Here is a 20,335-nt window from a genome sequence, read left to right as displayed (position 1 = left end):
ATACCCTGATCTTTGGACAAACTGTATTTCAAACGCAGCCATTCTGTGAAGTGATACAAGTGAAGTAACTATGTATTTTGCTGGCATCGAAGGCCTCTGGAGATTTTGTCATAAATTAGGAAAGGTAACATTTTTGCTACAATTTTAATGTTAATGCTTACAAACATTTTATTTAAACAATAAGATGATTTAAAAGCAGTTTCAAATACTATCATACCTGGACTGAAAGCCTGAACTGTTTCGGTATGCAGTAGCGGACAGCAAATTGTGGATATGATTTGTCTATTATTCTCTACATGCCACTGAAAATGTTTGTCACTCATAGCACAGTAAGGGTAGATACCTTTGGCCTGGCTCTGGGGGTATCTCTGCACATATGTTGTCCATCCAACACTTTGCAACCATATTATTTCTGGCTGAAATTTCTCTGCTCTTATTAACGGAGTCTCAAGCAGTGGATTTAAGTTGCTCCTTCCTCTTTTCCTTTAGATTCAAGACCTGATGCTATGCAGCGATAAACACTCGAGCAGGTTTTACTAGCTCGGCAGTAATGCTCGCTGTGGTTTGGAAAGCGGAATCAAACCCCTGGAATGTGGGATGGACAGTCTAAACGTTTGTGGTTTTGCTGGGAGAATGAAAACAGACCTCGGTGCATGCAGAGCTAACCAGGCAGGCGCAAAGCCCCGGTGTCCTCTCTACACAGGTGGCCACGGGAGGGACAGCAGCAGTGGCAGCTCCCCTCCCCACACCTCTCTGCCTTAGGGGACCCCAGGCGCTGCCAGCTCCCCGCACTGCCTCAACAGCAGAGTTTGAGATGCAGATAAGTGCCCAGTAGGGCCTCACTGCAGCAAAGCTATCTAGTTCCCACCAGATAGACCCAATCCTGTCATTACAGGCAGAACTAGAATTTCCTGGGGAGTCAAAGGTCCTATTTCTGTGCGGCTGTTTTGTGATCCGTCGTCCTGCTGCACAAGCAGCTTCTTCCCTGCTTGGGAGTAGCAGAAGGAGATGGATTTTTGTGATACACCTGGTTCTGGTCAACTGCTGACTCTGGAAAACAGGCAATGACACTCTGAAGAGTAAGGGCTGGTAAAGCACATTTTCTGCTTGTTTTGAATAGTGAAGATGCTCTTGCCCTGGGCCTGTTTCCAGCAACTCTCTCAGATCAGAAACTATGAGCACAGAGTATGTGGAGACGTTCTGCTCTGCACCTTTTCCTTTCCAGTGTGAAGCTGCATCGTGTAACTGAGGCCACTCCAGACTTTACGCCTGGACGCTGGTTCAGCAGCCTTCCTCCAGCTCAGCAAGCCAGTGTAGGTCACTGCCCATGAGTGTGTTTGATATCCTGCAACAGCATCTGCCCTAACCCTGCAGCCCCCGACCGTGGTATCTGTGCACAAAGCTGCCCCATTGCCGCATTGCAGCTATGGGGCAGCAGAGCATCTGCGCCACTGCCCCACGTGCTGCTCCTCGCAGGGACGAGCGCTCTTGAGTCAGTCCGTGAGCGCAGGGAGCTGCGTGACCTTTGAGTCTGCTGCTTCCTTGGGGGAAAACGGGGCCCCGCGGGTGAGCGAGGCGCTCGCCAGCCCACCCGCTGCCCGGGCCGTGCCCGGTGCCCGCAGCTCCGCCGCGCTCGCCCCGGCGCAGCCTCCTGGTGAGAGCACCGCCGCGGGCCCCAGGGAGCCCCGGAGCTCTGCAAATGGATGTGACCTACATGGGTAGCGCCAGGAAGCCGACGGGCTGCTCCTCAGCCAGGAGTCAGGCTGGGTTGGGGAAACACAAACTGCAGGCATAAATTTCCCCATTATACGTTTGCTTGACGGCGGGGGAATTGCATTTTGCAATGTGAATGTGTTCATTATGCTCCTCTTAGTCATGAATTCCTGTTAATAATGGAGATCTATAGCACTCCACGTGGAATTAGCCATAATGAGTGTGCTATTGCCATAAAGAGTCACAGGCACCTCTGTTTGCCAAGGAGAGCTAATATCCCCCCTGTCCGTCCTCCCTGCACCCACTATTCAGTCCAGCCTTTGCAAAGCAGCAGGGAAGGTGGGGACGGGTGACGCGCAGCCCTGAGCTCCTCTAGCGGCTCCCAGAGCTGCTGGCTCGGGAGCTGGAGGCTGGAGCTGCTGGGGTAGGACTGTCTGCGCAGCCCAGGGTCCGGAGCCGCCTCCCGGTGCAGCTCCTGCCAACCTGCCTGCTGGGAGAGCTGCGGGGAGCTGCGACAGCACCGGGTCTCATAGGGACTTTATGGGGAGCCTTGTGAAGCGCCACGTCCTACCCCGTGCTGCTGCTGGGGTCTTTTATTGCCCCTGGGAAAAGGGGGAATTGTTCCAGGTGGGGTAGTTAGGCGAATGCAGCCCAGGACGAGCTGCTGTGCAGGCTCTGCCCTCTGCATCCCGAACAACCCATGGGCGGGTGCTGGTTCTGGGACTCCCAGTTATCCCGATCCCGCCTGGGAGCACCCGCTCCGCAGGCCCGGCGGAGGGGGAGGCTGCCCGTGGGAGGCTGCCCTCGTCCCCCTGCAAAACCCGGGGTCCCTGGTTGCAAAAACATGCAGAGCACATGCTCTGCAAATGGATTTTATTTACCCAGGAAAATACAGAGGAGCTAACAGGCCTGCGGTGGGAGGGTGGTTCCCAGCTGAATCTTGGAATTGAGATTCATCTGGGAGAGCACGGGGCGGTTTCTGTAACGCGACCCCGGGCAAGGACCTGGTTCTGCGCTCCCTCCTGCTGCAGATGGAGCTGGTTGTCCCTCTCCACCCCCAATTTCTTCTCTGCTCACAGGGGATAACGGGTATAAATAGCCCGGGGCTGCCTGCTCAGCGAAGCAGCCAGGGCTCCATACATATTTATTAAAAACAAAGCGGAATTGCTGCAAACAAAGTGCGTAAGTTACTGCAGCTCCGAGGCGAGTTATCTGCTGCCCTTTCGTGCTGTGGATCGATGGAGCATGTTCAGCGCTCCGAGCCCCGGCACAGCCGCGCGGAGCTGCCTTGTCGCTGCTCGTCCCCAGCGCACGCCGGAACCAGGCAGGGCCCATGCATCTTTAATACGGGTGCTAAATAACTTAGCTCGCTATCTATAATTTAATTAGAGTCAAGAGCCCGACTATGGAGGCGTCTACTGCAAGGGAAAGCTCCTTCTTGACGAGTTTCCACCTGGCCGCGCAGCTCTTCCCAGGCCAGGACAAGAGAGGCTTAAATAAAGCAAACACTGTCCTGGGACAAAACCCAGCATGCACGCATGAAGGGTGCTTTTTGGGGCCTTTTTTTTTTTTTTTTTTTTTTTTGGCTTTTTTAGTCCTTGTGACTTGGCAACATCACACTGGGTTTCGGCTGACTCAGGCCAGATCAGGTCAGATTTTTTTCCTCCCTGCGCTCCCCATCCCAACACTCTCGTGCCTCTCGCGGCCACGCTGAACCCTGCTGCACTTATTACGCTTGTCCCAGCAGTTTGGTGTCTCGGGTGCCACAGCAGCTTGCTCAGGAGCAGCAAGGAGCTTTTCACAATCATGGGTGTCATTCCTCTCTCTTTGCACTTGAAATGGAGATTTTCCAAATTTATTCCAAGTCTCTTGATGCGCAGAAAACATCAGCTTGAAAGGCAGGAGCCCAAGAAAGCAGTGAGCTCCGGAAAAAGGCTTTGCCTAGAGCACGATGCAGCACCAATAAATATTTGATTTAATCGGCATGAGAACGGCGCGGGGCTCAGGACTATTTAAAGAAGAGCCAAAATTAGAGATGTGATATTGGGGAAAGGGAGACTAACCTAGCCAGCGTTCCTGGCGCGGGAATCACGAGAGTGATTCCAGCAGTTTGGGGCTTCCTGACTATTTTGCTTTCACACGTTTGTCAGTTTTGCCCTCAGATCCACATGCCAGCTGCCAGTACCCGTCGGCTTCTGGTTTGCCTCTCCCTCTGCATCCTGCCTCTTTTGCCATGGCGTTCCTTCTTGGCGTTTTCTGGACCATTTTGCTCATGTTCATCATCAGGGTGTTTTGTGTTTCTGGCTGAATTCAGTACTGGGCTCTGGGCTGCCACACTGGGAGGCTGCTGGGCTGGGGTTTGGCTTCTCCAGCCAAGATCAGCCAGAGCGAAGCAACAAAGAGTCTTCTTTTAAATGAGCCAGGAGGGTTTTTTTTTTTTCAGCTTTGATAAACTCAATTCTTCCCGTTGGGCTCAAAGCCCAACCGCCTTTGTGAAATAATTCAGACAGAAAAATCACCCTCTCCCTATGCAAATGACTCTGTCCATCTCAGTTGTTGTTTCTCAAGGTTTCGTACCAGGTTTTGCAGCAGACCCGGAGTGTCCCGGCCCCATGGAGCTGGCACAAGAAGCTGCCCAGAGCCCTGGGAAGTCTCCGCTTTTGCTTTTTGCTTTTTTGTTGTACAGAAAAACCCTACTTTTTCAGATGCTATATCAAGGGACATGTTGTATATTGGCTTTGTAAGGATGGGCTTCAGAGTGGGGAAAGGTGCTATAACTTTCTAGCCAGGAGGTCATGGACAAATGAACTTTAATTGCAGGCACCAACATGGTTTGGGAGCCAAAACTCCACACTTTGGGGGTGTCTGACGTGGGAACTTCAGCTCAGCCTTCATGCCATTCCCTGTCTGCCAAACCTGGGCCGAGAGCTGGGGAGAGCCGCTCACAGAAACATTGGGCAGGAGTTTTCCTTCACCAGGCTGTGACCTGCGATGGTGCAAGAGGCTTCTCCGCGCCCATCTTCTCCATGGCCATCTTCTCCATGGCCATCTTCTCCATGGATATCTTCTCCATGGCCGTCATCTCCATGTCTATCTTCTCCACCTCATCTTCTCCACAGCCACTTCTCCAGGTCCATCTCACCAGCACCACGGGCCAGCCTGGCCCAGCAGGTCTGTGCTGAGGAGCCCAGCCCTGAGCCGTAGCAGGCTCAGCTCTACCGGCTGCAGCTTAAAGCCTGCAGACTCCCGTTTTCCCCATTCCAGCTCAAGAGCCTCTGAGGTGCCTTGAGGTCACGTTTTCAACCTCTTTCCACATCGGAGACCCTGAGGGGCTCAGTGACCTGGTCCAAGCCACATCCGAAGGCAGAGTGTGCCTGAGCCTGGCTGTGTGGGTGAACCCAGCAGCATCCCTGGATCCTGGGGCATCCCTGTCTGGGACACGCGCTGCGGCTCGCGGGCTCCTTTGGTGCAAGTGCCTGTGTGTCCTGCCCAGCCTGCAGCTCGTCCCGGCTCCGTCCCCGCTGAGTCCCTTAGCCCTGGCCAAGGAGGACAGTGCCTGAGCTGCACCGTGTTTCCAGCACAGTCCGGTGCGCCCACCCGCGTCCTGAGCCCTTGAGCCGCCCTGGGGCCTCTCTACCCGTCAGCCCAGAGCCCGTCTGGGCGAAGCTTTTGCACAGCAGGTTTCTGGGAGAGCCGGGTTTGCCGCTGCGGGGAGGAAACAGAAGTGGCAGCGCACGGTGCCCCCGGGCTGGGCCACGCGCCAGGCTCGGCTGCGAGCGGAGGCAGGCGCAGGGGAGCTGCTTCTGTCCCTGCCGCCTCTCGTCCCGCCGCCAGCAGCCCCGCGGGCGGGATCCTGGAGCGCTGGCAGTGCGAGTCAGCCCAGACTGTGCCCCGCGTGGCACCCAGCGCTGCTGGGGTGACATTGCCCACTGGGGACAAGGGAGGTGATGTCTGGCTCCCGTGTGGGCTGCCAGATGCAGAGGGTGATGCTGAGCCCAAGGTGGCCCAAACCCCCCGTGCTGCCAGCCTTGTGGAGGCGACCTGTCTTTCGTGGCCAGGTGTGGAGCCCCGTTACGTCACGGGCTGCCCAAAACCCCAGGGGCAGCGCTGAGCACCCCTCGGGGTTGTCCCAGCTGCGACGACCCTGCAAGGGGAGAGGTGCTGGGACACGCCGGGAGCTCGGGGGGCAGCGCAGCCCGGCCCGGCCGCCGCCCGTCGCCAGCGGCGGCGGCAGCGGTGACGGCGACACCTCCCGGCTCCCTCCTCCTCCTCCTCCTCCTTGCCGCTCCCTTCTCTCTCCCTGCTCCCCGGCGCAGCCCGGCCCGGGGGAGGAGCCGCCGCGCTCACAAAACCGCCCGCGCGGCCCCGCCAGCCCCCGCACCGGCGGCAGCGGGGGGCGCCCGGCGCGCCCGCCCGCCCGGGGCCGCCAGCTCCGCGCCGGGGCCATGAGCTCCGCGCCGGGGCGGCGGCGGCAGCGCGGGCCGCGCCGGGCATGAGCGCGGCGGGCGGCGGGGCGCGCGGGCGGCCCCGCGGCTGCAGCCCCGCGCGGCGGGCGGGCGGCTCGCGGCGGCGGCGGGCGCTGCGCTCGCTGGGCAGCCTGGCCGGGCGGCTGCTGCGCTCCTGGGCCCGCCTGGCCGGGGGCCGCCGCGCCCGCCGCGCTGCCGCCGCCGCCGAGGACGACGAGGGCGGCTTCGGGCGCGACGAGACCCCCGCGGCGGCGGCGGCGGCGGCAGCGCGAGGCCGCGGCGAGGCCGAGCCCGGAGCGGAGCCGCCCGGCGCTGCGGCTGCAGCAGCCGGAGCCGGAGGCGGCGCGGGGAGCGGGCCCGGGCGGCCGCCGGGCGCGCAGGGGCTGCGCAACCACGGCAACACGTGCTTCATGAACGCCGTGGTGCAGTGCCTGAGCAACACGGCGCCGCTCGCCGAGCTGCTCGCGCTCGGGCGCTACCGCGCGCGCGGCGCCCGCGCCGAGGTCACGCACCGCCTGGCCGCGCTCGTCCGCGCCCTCTGGACCCTCGACTACACCCCGCAGCTCTCGGCCGAGTTCAAGGTACGGCGCGGCCCCCCCGCAGCCCCCGCACAGCCCCTCTGCGCCTGCTGCCACCCGCCTCTGTCCCCACCGCTCATTACAACCTCAGGGGTGACCCCTGTGCCCCCCATGCCACCCCGGGACGCAGCGTGGGTGACCGCGGCGCTCGCCTGCAGTGACACGGGGCTGCTGCTAGGGCGGTGCCAGCCCCGGGGACAGGTCCGTGTCCCTCTGCGATGTCCCCCGCTCGCTGCACTCGCAGCACTGGGGCGGGCTGGGCAGCGGTGGTGTCAGCGCAGGGGCAGGTTGATGCCCTGGACCGAAGCTCGGCGTTCCGGGCGCTGGGCCCTGCCACCGGCGCGAGCAGCTGCCCGCGGTGCTGGTGCTCGCGTGTCGCACATGGGCTGCAGCCCTTCACTGCCCCGGGCGCTGCGGCGGCGAAGTGGAGTGGGGCGCATGGCATTTCCATGCTATCCCCTCTGCTCCCAGGTGGACTTCAGTATGGAAAGGAAAGGAGGATAAAAAAGCAAAAGCAAAACCAAAACCAACTTTTGGCCTTCTCTTTGATTTTCCTCCCCCTAGGTGGTTATCTACATGTTGCATGAATTTCCAGCTCTGTTTTGGTTCCTCCCCTCTTTTTTTTTTTTTTTCAAACTCTGCCTTTTAAAATAAGACCCCCTGCAGCAATGTGTGGGAGCGGGGCAGATTCATGGGAGCTGTCAAGCCCTGTGCACCTCGAGCCGTGTCCACAGCTCATTTTACTCTCTGCAGCAGCAGGTCTGGAGTTGTCACCCCTAGACTGTGTAGAGCACCCGTGGAGCTGGCGAGGAAGGAGCGTGGGGGCCGGCGAGGGGAATCTGAGGGGATTTGGGGCTCGGCTCGGGGTATTTCCCGGCGGAGGCGTTGGTGCGGGCTGTGGCCGGAGGCGGCAAAGCCGAGGGGGTTGCAGCGTGCGGCTGCTGCGAGCCGAGCGCGGCAGGTCTGAGCTTGCTCCAGCAGCTGGTTTAAAAGAATCTGGAGGGTGATCAGGGTTTCTCCCGACACTGGCAAGGCGGCGGGAGCTGGTGAGATGGCTCAGTGTGTTTTGCTTTTCCTTCTTGTGAGGGAGGCGGCCACGGGCTACCAAACCCTGTGGGTCCTGATCTCGCAGCTTGTGGGGCTCCCTGGGGCTCCTTGCAAAGAGCAGGTGCCCCCGGTGTGGAGCCGGGCAGGGCTGTTCCTGGTCCCCTCTCCCTGTCTTCGCCTTGGGCTCTGGGTCTCGTGCAGCCCCCAGGCGATGCGTGGGCTCAGACACGGAGAGGGGTTGGCTGCGATCCAGGGGGCTGTGTGAGCCTGGCAAAGAGCCGGGACTCAAGGGCGAGACGGGGAGGCGATGGGGCGGTGGGGAAGTCCTGTCCCTGAGGATGGGGCTCCGAGAGCTGCGGCCGGCTGCAGCAGTCGGCCCGTGGCGCCCCAGCCCTTGGGTGCGCGGGGAGCTCGCGCAGGCGCCCGCGGGGCGAGCGGGCAGTGGGTTTCCTGGGGCTCGGGGCAGCGCAGCCCGGGGAGCTGCTGGGTGCAGCTCGTCCCGCTGGATGGGAGGTGACGCTGAGGTCTGATGCAATGAGCTGGACGCGGTGGGAAGAGGCTGGTGTCAGGGGCTGCTGCTGCGCGGCCACCGTGGGCCTCTCCAGGAGGAGATGTCCCCTTGGTGGCCCCGAGCCGCAAGAGGAGGCCCCGCTGTCCCCGTAACCCTGCGTGCCCCGGTGGCTTCCTTTCTGCGGGAGCTGCCGGCTCAGGTGGGAGCTGGTGGCAGCGGCGCCGCAGCGAAGGTGCCGAGTGCGGGTTCGTCCAAGCTGCCTCTCCCAGCCAGGCAGATGCTGTTTCGGAGCCCTTCCCAATGTCATTCGAGTGCAAGGAGTGAGTGACACTGCTGAGTCCCCCAGGGGATTTGCCCCTATGACCTTGCTGAGGGTTGACCTGTTCCCTCCCCTGTGCCTTTCCCGCTGCCTACCAGGCTAATCGTGGCGGCCGCCAGCCCTGACGCGCGGTGACGGCCACGCGGTGCCTCGTCGTGGGCCCAGCGGCCGTGGCCCGCGCCCTCAGGGCCGTGTCTTTGCCCTGCAGAGCATCGTGGCGCAGCACAGCGCGCAGTTCCGGGGCAACGCGCAGCACGACGCCCTCGAGTTCCTGCTCTGGCTGCTTGACCGCCTGCACGAGGACCTGGGCTCCTCCTCGCCCGTCCCCAAGCCCCGTGGTGATGAGCAGGTTGGTGGCCCTTGCGGCGCGTGCGCCGAGTGCGGCCGGGACTCTGACCCAGCTGAGCCCTGCCACGCTCATCTCATCTTCCACCGAGCTTGCCGGGCTAGCAGGGCGCCGCAGGTGACTTCCCGCTTGCTTTCAGAGCCCATTAAAAAAAGGCAGAAATGGTTCAAATGGGCTTTTTGCCCAGGGGGCAGTGTGAGAAGCAGCTCCCCACGTGCCTGCGCTTCTGCTGCTGGGCAGAGGAGTCGCAGCCGGGAGGGTGGATGGGGCAGGGGGCTTGGGTGGCTCCTGGCTCTCGCTGGCAAAAGAAGCTGCAGAACTTTGGGGGCTGATTCCCGTTTTTTTTCCACGTCTCTGAATCCCGTTTTGTGGGTCGCTTAGGGCTGCGTTTGCTCGCGGAGGCTCTTGGCCACTGTGGAGTCTTTGCGAATCAGTGAGGACTCGAGCGCAGGAGGTTTATCCATGGGGAGGGAGGTTTCAAAGCCAGCGAGGCTGAATAATTTCCTCCCAGGAGCCTGGGAAGAGCTGCCTGAGCATACGGCTGCCCGGCTGGTGATGGGCTTTAAATAGCAGCGGGGCGGCCTCGGAGAGGGGGTTTGGGGCAGGTTTGGAGCCCATGGTTGGCAGGGCCCGTGTTTGCTTGTGATGCAGCCCATGCCCAGGCCTGAGGAAACAGCATTAATGGGAAAAGCCAGGTGCAAGGCACCCGCCTTTGCTGGATGGATAAAAATCCCTCGCAAGTTATTGCATGGTTGATGCGGTCCTGGGTGCTGTTCGGTTCAAGGACCAGGCGCTCTCTGATGTTACCTTACATATAAACCCCCGTAGCTCGTTGCGTCAGCTCATTTTGTTGCGTTTGCAGAGCAATTCCTTTCCAGCTGCCTATATCTGCCTTCTTTAAATTTAGGATTTTTTTTAAATTGTTTTTTTCCCTTAGTTTTGCCCCTGCCCTTTCCAGCACTTGCTCGCCAGCCTCGTCCCACGGGCTCATTAGCTTCCCCGGGCGCTGCACGCGGCCGGGCCGGTGACAATGCCTCGATTCAGCGAACGCGGCCGTGCTGCTCCCAGACGGGGCCCTGGCGGCGCCCGTCACGTCTCCGTGCCCGTTCCCGCTCGCACGGCGCGCGCTCCCGCGTCCCGTCCCGTGCAGCGCCGCGTGCAGCGGGATTCCAGAATGAGCAGCTGAGACCTGGGGCTGCCCTGCGGGGCGGCACTAGCGGGCCCTGGCGCCACATGGCCCGGGTACCCGCGAGAGAGCACGGGGCGCCCGGGCTCGCTGCCCCACGGGCAGAGATCCCCGTGCTCCCAGCACCGGCAGCAGGTACCTCCGGCCAGGCAGGTCCGCCCGTGTAACAGGATCCCGCCTGGGCTCCTTTACAAGTTGAACAAAATCTTCTTCTTTTTACCTTTTATTCCTTCTGGAGAGGGGATGCCCTGGGGGGGCTGCTGCTGCGCAGGCATCGAGTACCTGCCGTCCCCCTAGACTGGCAAAAATAATCCCTCGGCTGCCTTAGCCGGAGGTGAAAATCCCAGGGTGGGTTTGCGGGCTCCCCCGGGCCGGGCTCTGGGCGCGGGGCTGCGGTTGGGGCGATGACAGAGGGTGGGTGCCCTACGAGCCGCCCCGTGGGTTGGCAGCGCCCGGCGCGGCTGTGCGGGAGGGCCCGGCCCGGCCGGGACGCGGGGCCCGTGTGGCACCGGCTCACGCCGCTCTCGCCCCTCCGCAGCCCGGCCCGGACGGGAGCGGCGATGCCGGCGGCGCCCTGCCCTCCGCGCGGCCTCCCCGCGGCCAGAGCTTCGTGCAGAGCCACTTCCAGGCGCAGTACAGGTGAGCGGGGCTGCGCACGGGCTTCCTCCCGGCCCTCCTCCTCCTCAGCCCTGGGTCCTAGCACCGGGAAGGGCTGTGGGTGGGGGGCAGTTTTGATTGCAGGTGACCTGCTGTTTCAAGCAGCTGGATGTGAGGAGCTGTTGAAGCCTGGCGCGTGTCGGCCTGGCCAGCCCACACGGGAGGCGTCACCGGGCTAAATCCCTAGATTTTCCCCATCCAATTGGGTTTTCCAGGGAAAAGAAACCTGCTCTGGGGCTGCGCAGGGGTGGAAGGAAAAAGGAGCGGCAGTCCCATCCGCGTGGCCCCGCTGAGGCCGCGGCAGCTCATTGCACGAGGCCATTGCATTGCTCTGTCCCCCGCGGCGGCCGTGCAGGCGCCGAGGGACATGCCCAGCATTGCAAGTCCTCCCTCCCCACACGCCTAATTCCTCGCCAGATAGCGAGAAAGGCTCTTTAATTTCCATTAGCCGCTCCGCTCCGCTCTGCACGTCAAAGCTTGCTGGGGTGCAAAAAGCTCCATTAATTTGCACAGCTGCTTCCCTAAGGAGCTTGCAGGTGACAGATTCACAGGGCTGCGACCAGAAAAGGCTTTTAAAAATTATTATTTTCTTTTTTTGCTGAATAAAAAGGATGGGGTGGGGGGGAACCACAAAGGAATGAAAGCGAAGCAGCGAGGTGAGTGGTTTGGTGGCGTTAAATATTAACAGCAGCCGGGCTTTGATGGGGCTCTGGGATGGCAAAGAAAGGGGTCGCTTTGCTGCTGAAGCTGCCGGCGAGGTGCCGAGATGATGCTGGGGTAGGAGGGGGCGGCTCGAGGCAAAAAGATCCCATCTCTGCTCTCGGCCCTCCCCTCACTCCGCATCTGCGCTGCCCTCGCCTGCCCGCGCTGGTTCCTGACTCCGGATGCTCCTGCAGCTTCGGAGCCCTGCTTGGCTCTAAAGGTTAAGGCGGGCAGCGCTGCTCCTTCGCCTTCCAGCCCTTCCCGCGATCAAATGGAGCTGTGAGCGGCAAAGAACAGGCAGAAATGTCAGGGCAACATGCAACGGTCCAAAAAAAACCCCAGATTGCTCTGCGGCTGCTTAAAATAGTGCAGGGCGTCCGTCGGAGGAACAGGTTAACCCTCCTGTTAAAACCCTCCGTTGTTTCGCACGGTTGCAAAAGGCAGCTGCAGCTTTGGGGAGCAGCCCCGGTGAAGCTGGCAGCCCGGCTGGTGGATGCAGCCCAAGCACCAGGGTCCCCAGCGCCCCTTAGCGCCGTCCCCGTCCTGGCTGGCAGCGGATACCCCCGGGCGAGGTGCAGGGGGCACCGGGAAAAGATGCCGGTGGGGCCCATGGCCTGCGCCTCCCTGCATGGGGATGAGGACCTTTCTGGTGTCCCCACCTAGCAGGGCTGCCACCCTGCCTGCCTCTGCTTCGGCAGCAACGCGCGTCGGCTGTGGGGCGCTCAAGAAGTTAAATGTGATGATGCAAAGAGCACTGGCATCGCTCTGACTTAGTTTGCTGGGAAATTTGGGTAGAAATTGCGGTTCGTGCTGGCTGCCTGAAGCGGGAGGGAGCTTCTAGTGGGGCTGAAGCAATGCCTTTGTGTCACCGAACTGCAACAAAGCAGCTGTGGCAGGTGTCGTTAGGTTTCAGAGTGAACAGACCGTTCTGCGGAGCCTCGCGGGGGCTGTTTGCCACGTCCTGAGCAGCTCCCTCGGGCCGGGCGGCTCTTCCGCGGTGCCGGGGTGGGCGCAGGGTGGCAGCCCCCCCTGTCTTGCAGGTCCTCGCTGACCTGCCCGCACTGCCGCAAGCAGAGCAACACCTTCGACCCCTTCCTGTGCGTCTCGCTGCCGATCCCCCCGCGCCAGACCAGGTGAGCGCGGCCCCACGGAGCCCCGCGCGGCCCCTGCGGCACCGCGCTCACGTGTCCCCGCCGCCCCGTGTCTCCTCCAGGCCGCTCAACGTCACCTTGGTCTTCCAGTGCAAGAGCCTGCGGTTTGTGCGCGTGGGCCTGGCCGTGCCCCTCTTCAGCACCGTGGCCAAGCTGCGCGAGATGGTGGCGCAGGAGGGCAGGATCCCCCCCGAGCAGGTGAAAACGCCCGGGATGGGGCCCCCGTGGCGGCCAGGTCGCATCCCGCACGGCGGCCGCGCACTTGGGTCACCGAACGGGTGCTGAGGGTCCGTGCGATGCCCGCAGGTGGTCCTGGCTGAGGTGTCCCCCGCCGGCTTCCGGCGCTCCTTCGCTGACGACGAGGAGCTCGGCGCCATCGGCGAGGGCGACAGCATCTACGCCTTCGAGCCGCCCGCGAGCCGCGGCGGCTCCCTCCGCCCCACAGGTACCGCCCGCTCCGCTGCGGTTGGTCACGGCAGGCGTGCTGCCCTACGATTGGTGGGAGATGGATAGTGTCTCTGCTGTGATTGGTCAGAGGGAGATGCGCTGCCCTGTGATTGGCTGTTCTCAGTACTTCATGCAGAGGCAGGTGTGTGGCGCCGTGATTGGCAAGAGGTTGATAGCATCTCTGCTCTGATTGGTTGGAGCCAGATGTACTCTTCTGTGATTGGTAGAATAATTCTGCTTGCTCGGATTGGAGGAGGCAGTTGTCCTCCACTGGGATTGGCTGGAGGCCGCGAGTGTCGCTGCTGTGATTGGTGGGAGGGGTTGGGTAGCACTGGAAATGGGGGGACCGTGGGATCTGGGGGGACCTGTGTGACACCCGGTGACACCAGGGGACGCAAACCTGAAAATGACGGGGTGTCTGCAAGGCTTCGCCCCACCGTCCCGGCCCACGGGGGCTGAGCACACGCACAGCTCGTGTTCCCGCTGTGTTTGGGAAGGGAAGTGCCAGAGATGCGGGCCTTGCTTGCCCTTGGGCTGTGCCTGCCCCGCGCTGCAGCCTGTGGAGTGCCAGGGACCCCGAGCAATGAGGAGTGGGGGGCTGGTGCGGGGAGGCAGCGCTGGCAGCGATGAGTCACCTGCTGGAGCTGGACACAAATCCCTTAACTGGAAAACAGCGGCGGAGGCGGCAGGGAGCAGTCGGAGCGCAGTGTGGCTGCTGTGTGGGAACCGCGCGGGACGGCTCTGCGCACGCGGCCCCGCCGGTCCCGCTTGTCCCGGGCCGGCAGCATCCCTCTGTGCCCCTCGGCTTTGCAGGGTGCCCGCTGAGCCTGCCCTCCTCGCCCAACGCGGCCGAGCCGGGGGGGCAACGCTTGCCGCCGGCCGCTCTCTCCTCCGAGTGCCTCCACCGCGGCACCGGCGGCCGCGTCCTGCTGCTGCTCTGCAACACGGTGGGCGCCGGCGCCCAGGCCGCCAGGTACGTGTGCCCGCTTTGGCCCACGGCGCTGGGCGCTCCTCGGGGTTCCCGCTGGCTCTCGGTGAAGCCCCACGCTGACGGGCTGCTGCTCCTGCCCAGGTTCGGGCCCCCGCTGGTGATGCGAGAGGACCGAGGCGTCTCCTGGGAGCAGCTCCAGCAGTGCATCCTGGCCAAAATGCGTTACCTGATGAGGAGCGAGGTGCCGCCGCAGGTGAGTGCTGCCTTGAGCCCTGAGCTGACACTTGTGGCCTCAGTGGGATGGCGGTTTCCCTGGTCTGTCCCACCTCGGCCTCGTGCTGAGCCAGGTGTAGTTCTTGCAGTAGAAGCTGGAGCTATTGGGTGGCCATAGTTGAGCAACAGAGTGGCTATGTTGTAGACATGGGTTGGCCACAGGGTTGCCATAGGTGGCCATGGTGGAGCCATGAGTTGTCTTGGTGGAACCATGGGTGTTGTGGTTGAGCTGTGCGGTGCCTGTGATGCAGTCATGGGGTCACTGCTGTGTGGCCACCGTTCAGCCATGGCTGACAATACGGAGCTGAGTGTGGCTGTGGTGGAGCTGGTGGTGGCTATGATGGAGACATGAGAGACTCTGGTTTAGCCATAGACAGTCATGGCTTAGACACAGGTAGCCATGGTGAATCCATAGGTGGCCATAACTTAGACATGAGTGGCTGTGGGAGAGCCATGGATGGCTGTAGTGGAGCCACAGGTGACCGTGGTGTTGCTATGGGTGACCATGGTTTAGTAATGAGTGGCCCAGATGCCACCACAGGTGACTGTAGCATCACCATGGATGGCCATGGTGGACCCGTGGGTGGCCACAGTGTTGCTGTAGGTGGCCATGGTGCAGCTCAACTCGCATGAACTTTCCTGGTGCCTCTTCGGACCAATAACTGTCCCTAGCCTCGTGGCAAAGTCACCCTGTGCAGCACCTGGGTGCCACCATCCATAAGGTAGTGGAGGTCCCCAAGCAGGGGCTGTCTGCCATGGCTGGAGGACACCACCAAACCAGAGCCCAGGAGAGCCCTGGCCGTCCCCTGCATCCAGCCGGTGGGGACGCTTTTCACGTGCCTTTGCAACACAGTGTGATGCAGTTTTCACCTGGGTGTTGGCGTCTGTAGAAGGGGGATCGTGCCATTACGGGCAACGTAACATTCTGCTATTTGTGCAGAGACAAAAATCTCCAATGTGGCTGCGCTCCCTTCTGAACTTCTCATCTCCTTCTTAAAGCGTTGCAGCAGCCCACGGGATGAAAGAGGAATTTTAAGTGTAACGCTAATTTTTGTGCATGTTAATCTCCCCTCGTATTTGTTCCAAGTGACTAAAAATTTAATTAAATTATAGCTTGTTAAATCATAATCGGAAGCCACTTGGGACCCAAAATTAAATTCCTGCGCAAAATGAAGACAGATTATTGCATCCTAACCCAGCATTGTGGGGAGATGGTTCACTGAGCCCACGGTCCCCTTGGACCACCTTGGGAACCGAAACAGAAGTCCAGCTGTGGACTTTTTCTAGGGCGAAATGGTGCAAGAAAAGGAGACCTGACTGTGTTTTGAGGAAATGGCCCCGCTTCTAGCCTTTCCCAAACGCCTCTGGGGTGGCAGGAACTGTCGAGGCTGTACTGAGAGCATCCCGTGCCCGGCACAGCGGCGGGGGGCGCAAAGCGGCCAGGTGCCAGATTTGCTGCGCGCTGCCCTCGGCTGCGGGGCTGGAGCGGGTGCCGAAAACCAGGATGCGGCAGGTGGAGTGGAAACGAGTCTCTGACTGCAGGGAGGGAATGCCCTGATGGGGCAGGGGACGGCTGCAGGTGAATGCCCTGGTGAGCCGCCAGGGAAATCCCCACAGGCACTGGGTGGGAAGGTTATCGAATGCAGCAGGCTCTGGGGGCAGCCGGGGCGCGGGGCTCTGCCCTGGCTGGGGGACCTGGAGCCCTCCAGGGTGCTTTGGGCACCAGCCTCCCCTCTGCTCGGTGCCCTGTCTGAGTGGCCCCTGAGCGAGTGTGGTGGGACACTCGTGGTGCCAGGTTCTCTCCGCGTCCCAGCACAGACTGCTCCTCCCTGGGGTATGAGGAGCAGCTCTCACCCTGGGAGCACTTGCTGGACCTGGGGTCCTGGGGGCGCCTCTCTCCTCCGTCCCCGAGCGCCTCTCGCCGTCTCTCCTGCAGGGCGCCGGAGCCCTGTTCCGCATCCGCGTGGCCGGCAGCTCCGTAGGCTGCAGCTACCTGTCACCGCAGGACACCCGGCCCCTCTGCCACCCGGCCGTGGACAGGTGAGAGGGGCTGGTGCCGGGGCTGTTCCCGTGAGCCCCGGCCTCTGTGACCGCTCTGCTTCCAGGAGGGCCAGGACTGGGCCAGCCCCTGGTACCCAACTGCTTTGCAATAGCGCAGGGGGCAGGGATGCCCGGGGGGTTGCAGCCCACCGTGTTGCCTCCGCTTCCCCTGCGGCTGGGCCGGAGGGGCTCGCCGGTGCTTTGGGGCTCCCTGCTCTGCATTTCGGTGCCTTGCTCTGGGGCTGAGGACTCAGCCCCAGTGCCCACCTGCGCTCGGGCATTGCCCCGCTGCACCGTCACCCCTGCAGGGCGCTGCAGTTGGGCGGCCCGGGCGGCCCTCCCCACGTGAAGCTGACGGTGGAGTGGGACATCAGCACCAAGGAGCGGTGAGTCCCGGGTGCTCGACACCTACCTACACTGGGGCCCACCTGTGCCCAGGGCAGCCTCCCTGAGCGCCCCCGTTGCTCCCGGCGCCGCCCCGCAGCCTCTTTGGCAGCATCCAGGAGGAGGTGGTGCAGGACGCGGAGAGCGTGCGGCTGCAGCAGCAGGCGCACCAGCAGCAGCACAGCTGCACGCTGGACGAGTGCTTCCAGCTCTACACCAAGGAGGAGCAGGTACGGGCTGCTGGCCGCCTGTTGGGACGTGCCGGCCGGGGACGTGCCCGCCATGGGCAGGCGGAGCTGGCGCTCGCCCGGCTGAGCGGGGACTGAGGCGTCCGGCGGGTGCAGCGGGCTCAGGGTGCCGGGTTCGGAGGCAAACGTGGCCCCGGCTCAGCACGGGGCACCGCGTTCACGGCGCCTGGTCTGCCCAGCTGGCGCCGGACGACGCGTGGCGCTGCCCGCACTGCAAGGTGCTGCAGCAGGGCACGGTGAAGCTGAGCCTCTGGACCTTGCCCGACATCCTCATCATCCACCTCAAGCGCTTCCGCCAGGTGGCCGAGCGCCGGCACAAACTCACCACGCTGGTGCGCTTCCCTCTGCGGGGTCTCGACATGGCCCCCCACGTGGCCCAAAGAGGCCAGGCGCCCGGCAAGCAAGTGCTGGGACACTGGGCGCCCTGGAAGGCCCCGCTCTACCTGCCCGAGAGCTGCCAGCTTGACTACCTCTACGACCTGTACGCCGTCTGCAACCACCACGGCAGCATGCAGGGCGGGCACTACACGGGTGAGCACACGGCACGGCGTCCCCACGGGCCTTGGTGCCCTAGGGGGTGGGAGATGTGCCGTGGCGCCCCGGGTGTGCTTGGGTGAGGGGGTGCCCTGGGGCACGACGTGGCTTTAGGGCGCACAGCAGGGAGATGCATGTAGGTTGCAGCATGCCGTGTGGGACGTGATGCAATGCTCGAGTTCAGTGCGACGCTGGCGGGTGCTCCTGCCAGTGCCCGGCGAGGCCCCGGGGCCTGTCTGTGGGGGCCAGAGCACGGCTGGCCACGACCACCCTCACCTGCGCTGCCCCCAGCCTACTGCTGCAACTCTCTGGACGGGCGCTGGTACAGCTACGATGACAGCACGGTGGAGGGGGTGCGGGAGGACGAGGTGAGCACCCGCAGCGCCTACATCCTCTTCTACCAGCGCAGGAACGCCATCCCCAGCTGGTCGGCCAGCAGCTCCATGAGAGGTGAGCGGGGCCTGCGGCACGTGGCCTCTGGCGAGTGACTTGGTACCCTGAGGCTGCCAGGGGCAGCCACCTGCACGTGCAGAACACGGCCAAATGCCCACGTGCTTGCGCACACGTCATGCACAGGGTCACGCGTGTGTGCACACCTGGAGCACAGCCCCATGCACGCTTACGTGCACACACACGTGTGCGTTATGGGTGTGCATGCAAGCAGAGTCACGGCACCAGGGAATGCACGCGTGCACATGCACACGCATTCTAGTGCATGCACCCTTGTACACAGTCACACAGTGCAGCTGCATGCATGCATGAACGCGCAAGGCCGCATGCAGCCATGTGCACACTCATGCATGGGCGTGCACCCCCGTGCTGGGGGCACCCACACGTGCAGCCTCTTCCTCCCCACAGGCTCCACCAGCTCCTCCCTGTCTGATCACTGGGTGTCGCGGCTCAGCACCCAGCGGGAGAGCACGGGCTCGCGGGGCTTTGCCACGTGCCCCTCGCTGCCCCGCACCCCCAGCTCGCCCGGCTTCCCCGACGCAGGCAGCAGACTGGAGAAGGGTGAGCAGCAGGGGCGAGGAGGGGATCCGTGCACAGGAGCCCCCTTTTCAGGGGGGTGTCTTGCTGCAGGCACCCACCTCCCTGCCCCTCTCTTGCAGGGGGCTTTGAGGCCCGGCCCTTGGTGCGGGGCATCCAGGGCCGCAGTGTGAGCATGAAGCTGTCGCCCGCCAAGGCCGAGGCGGGCACCGGGGCCAAGGCGGCGCCGCTGCGCTGGTCCTTCGCCTCACGGGAGCGCGCGCCCGGCGTCTCGGGCGAGCTCGTGGCGTACTTGGAGTCGGGGCGCCGGCCCCGCTTCACGCACGCCTCCATCGTGCCCCTCATGACGGGCACCGCTACAGGGGACGGGGCAGGCGAGAGCCGCTCCCGCCTGCCCCCCGGCCCCAGAGCCCTCGGTGCGGCCACGTTGCCCCGGGGGGCTGAGAGCCCCAGTGGGGCTCCCACAGCTGTGGGGCTGCCTGGGGCTGCAGTGGGGCTGCCCCATGGGTGCAGCGAGCGGCCGCAGCGCGCGGGTGGGGGGACGGCCCGCGCCGAGCGCAGCCTGCGGCGCTCCGTGTCGCTGGGCCCTGGCGGAGAGGGGCCGCCCGCCCGCCGTGCGCCCGGCAGCCTCCCCGTACGGCCTCGTTACCACAGCGCCTCCCTGGGCCGGAGGAGGGCGGTGCCCGAGTCCAGCTTCTGAGGCGCCATCATGGGCCCTGGACGCCATCCTGGTCCACGGTGTCATGATGTCCTCTGGGCATCGCCATGGTTCTTGGGCACCATCATGGTCCATGGTGTTCACTGGGCATCGCAATGGCAACTGGGCATCATGATGGTTCTTGGGCACTGTCACGGCCTTCTGGTGCCACCCTGCCTAGTGGTCACTGTCATGGTCCTTGGGCACCATGATAACCAATGGGTGCTATGCTGGCCACCGGTGCTGTCATGGCCCCTGGACACCCTAGTGGTCCCAGGCACTGTGATGGCTGCTGGGTGCTACCATCGCCCCTGGGTCCCGCTCTGGCCCCCATGACCCCTGGGTGCCATCAGGCCCCACGGCCACATAGACTGGTGCTCCTTTTCCAATCCATGCCTTAATCAGGACCGAGCACAGCGCGGGTGGGGGCTCGTGGGGTCCGAGGGGAGAGAGATCGCGAGGGAGAGTATTTATTATATATGGAGAGAGTTTTATCCAGAGACGCTTTTTGTTTTCTAAAAGGCGGCTATTTTGGTACTGCGGGGCTGCGCGCGGGGGTCATTGCCCACACTACAGTCTATGCAATAAGCAATTCTGCTACCCAGCTTTTGTATGCGGGGCACCTGCGGGCTGCAGCCCTCTGCATTTTGCAGCTCTTTCTATTAAAGACGTGTGAAAGTTGCTCCGTGTCGGGGGTACAGGCGCTGGGGGCTGCACTGACACGTGTGTGCATGTGTCTGCACATACGTGTGTTTGGGAGGTGCCGCGTCAAGGGCACCCCTGTCTGCCAGGAACGCAGGGGAGCAGGCAGGGATTCCTCCCAGCCTGGGGCCCTGGGACTCCACGCACTGGCACAGGGACAGGAGCACGGCGGAGCCCCGCAGCCACCCCGGAGCAGAGCAGTGCGGAGCTGCGGGAGCGCTGCAACGCCAGCCCTCGGCTGCCGCTGTCCGGCCTTGCCAAGCAGGGCTCTTCGCTGCCTTGTTGCCAGAGCAACTTCCTCGAGCTGCAAACAAAGCCCGGCCCAGGCGCGCAGACACGGAGAAGCGGTGCGGGAGCTCAGGCAGGGTGCAGAGCGTGCGGAGCAGCGGGATCTCACCTGCCTCCAGCACCGGGCC

General features: G+C 62.9%; 1 protein-coding gene across 1 annotated transcript; it reads left to right on the top strand.

The window, feature by feature from the left end:
* The first annotated feature begins 6,205 nt into the window (after nt 1-6,205).
* On the top strand, nt 6,206-19,893 carry USP43 (ubiquitin specific peptidase 43). The gene is made up of 16 exons (XM_088523454.1): nt 6,206-6,760; nt 8,843-8,983; nt 10,705-10,805; nt 12,566-12,658; nt 12,739-12,874; nt 12,983-13,121; nt 13,937-14,096; nt 14,196-14,307; nt 16,264-16,367; nt 16,676-16,753; nt 16,852-16,981; nt 17,179-17,530; nt 17,825-17,983; nt 18,392-18,544; nt 18,643-18,936; nt 19,871-19,893. The coding sequence occupies exons 1-16, from the start codon at nt 6,206-6,208 to the stop codon at nt 19,891-19,893; spliced, it is 2,730 nt and encodes a 909-aa protein (XP_088379580.1).
* The last annotated feature ends 442 nt before the right edge of the window (nt 19,894-20,335 follow it).

The sequence above is a fragment of the Tinamus guttatus genome, unplaced genomic scaffold, assembly GCF_059628265.1.
Source record: "Tinamus guttatus ecotype Peru unplaced genomic scaffold, ASM5962826v1 Tinamus_guttatus_pri_ptg000188l, whole genome shotgun sequence".
Taxonomy (NCBI): Eukaryota; Metazoa; Chordata; class Aves; order Tinamiformes; family Tinamidae; genus Tinamus; species Tinamus guttatus.
This window is presented reverse-complemented; position numbering and strand designations above follow the sequence as displayed.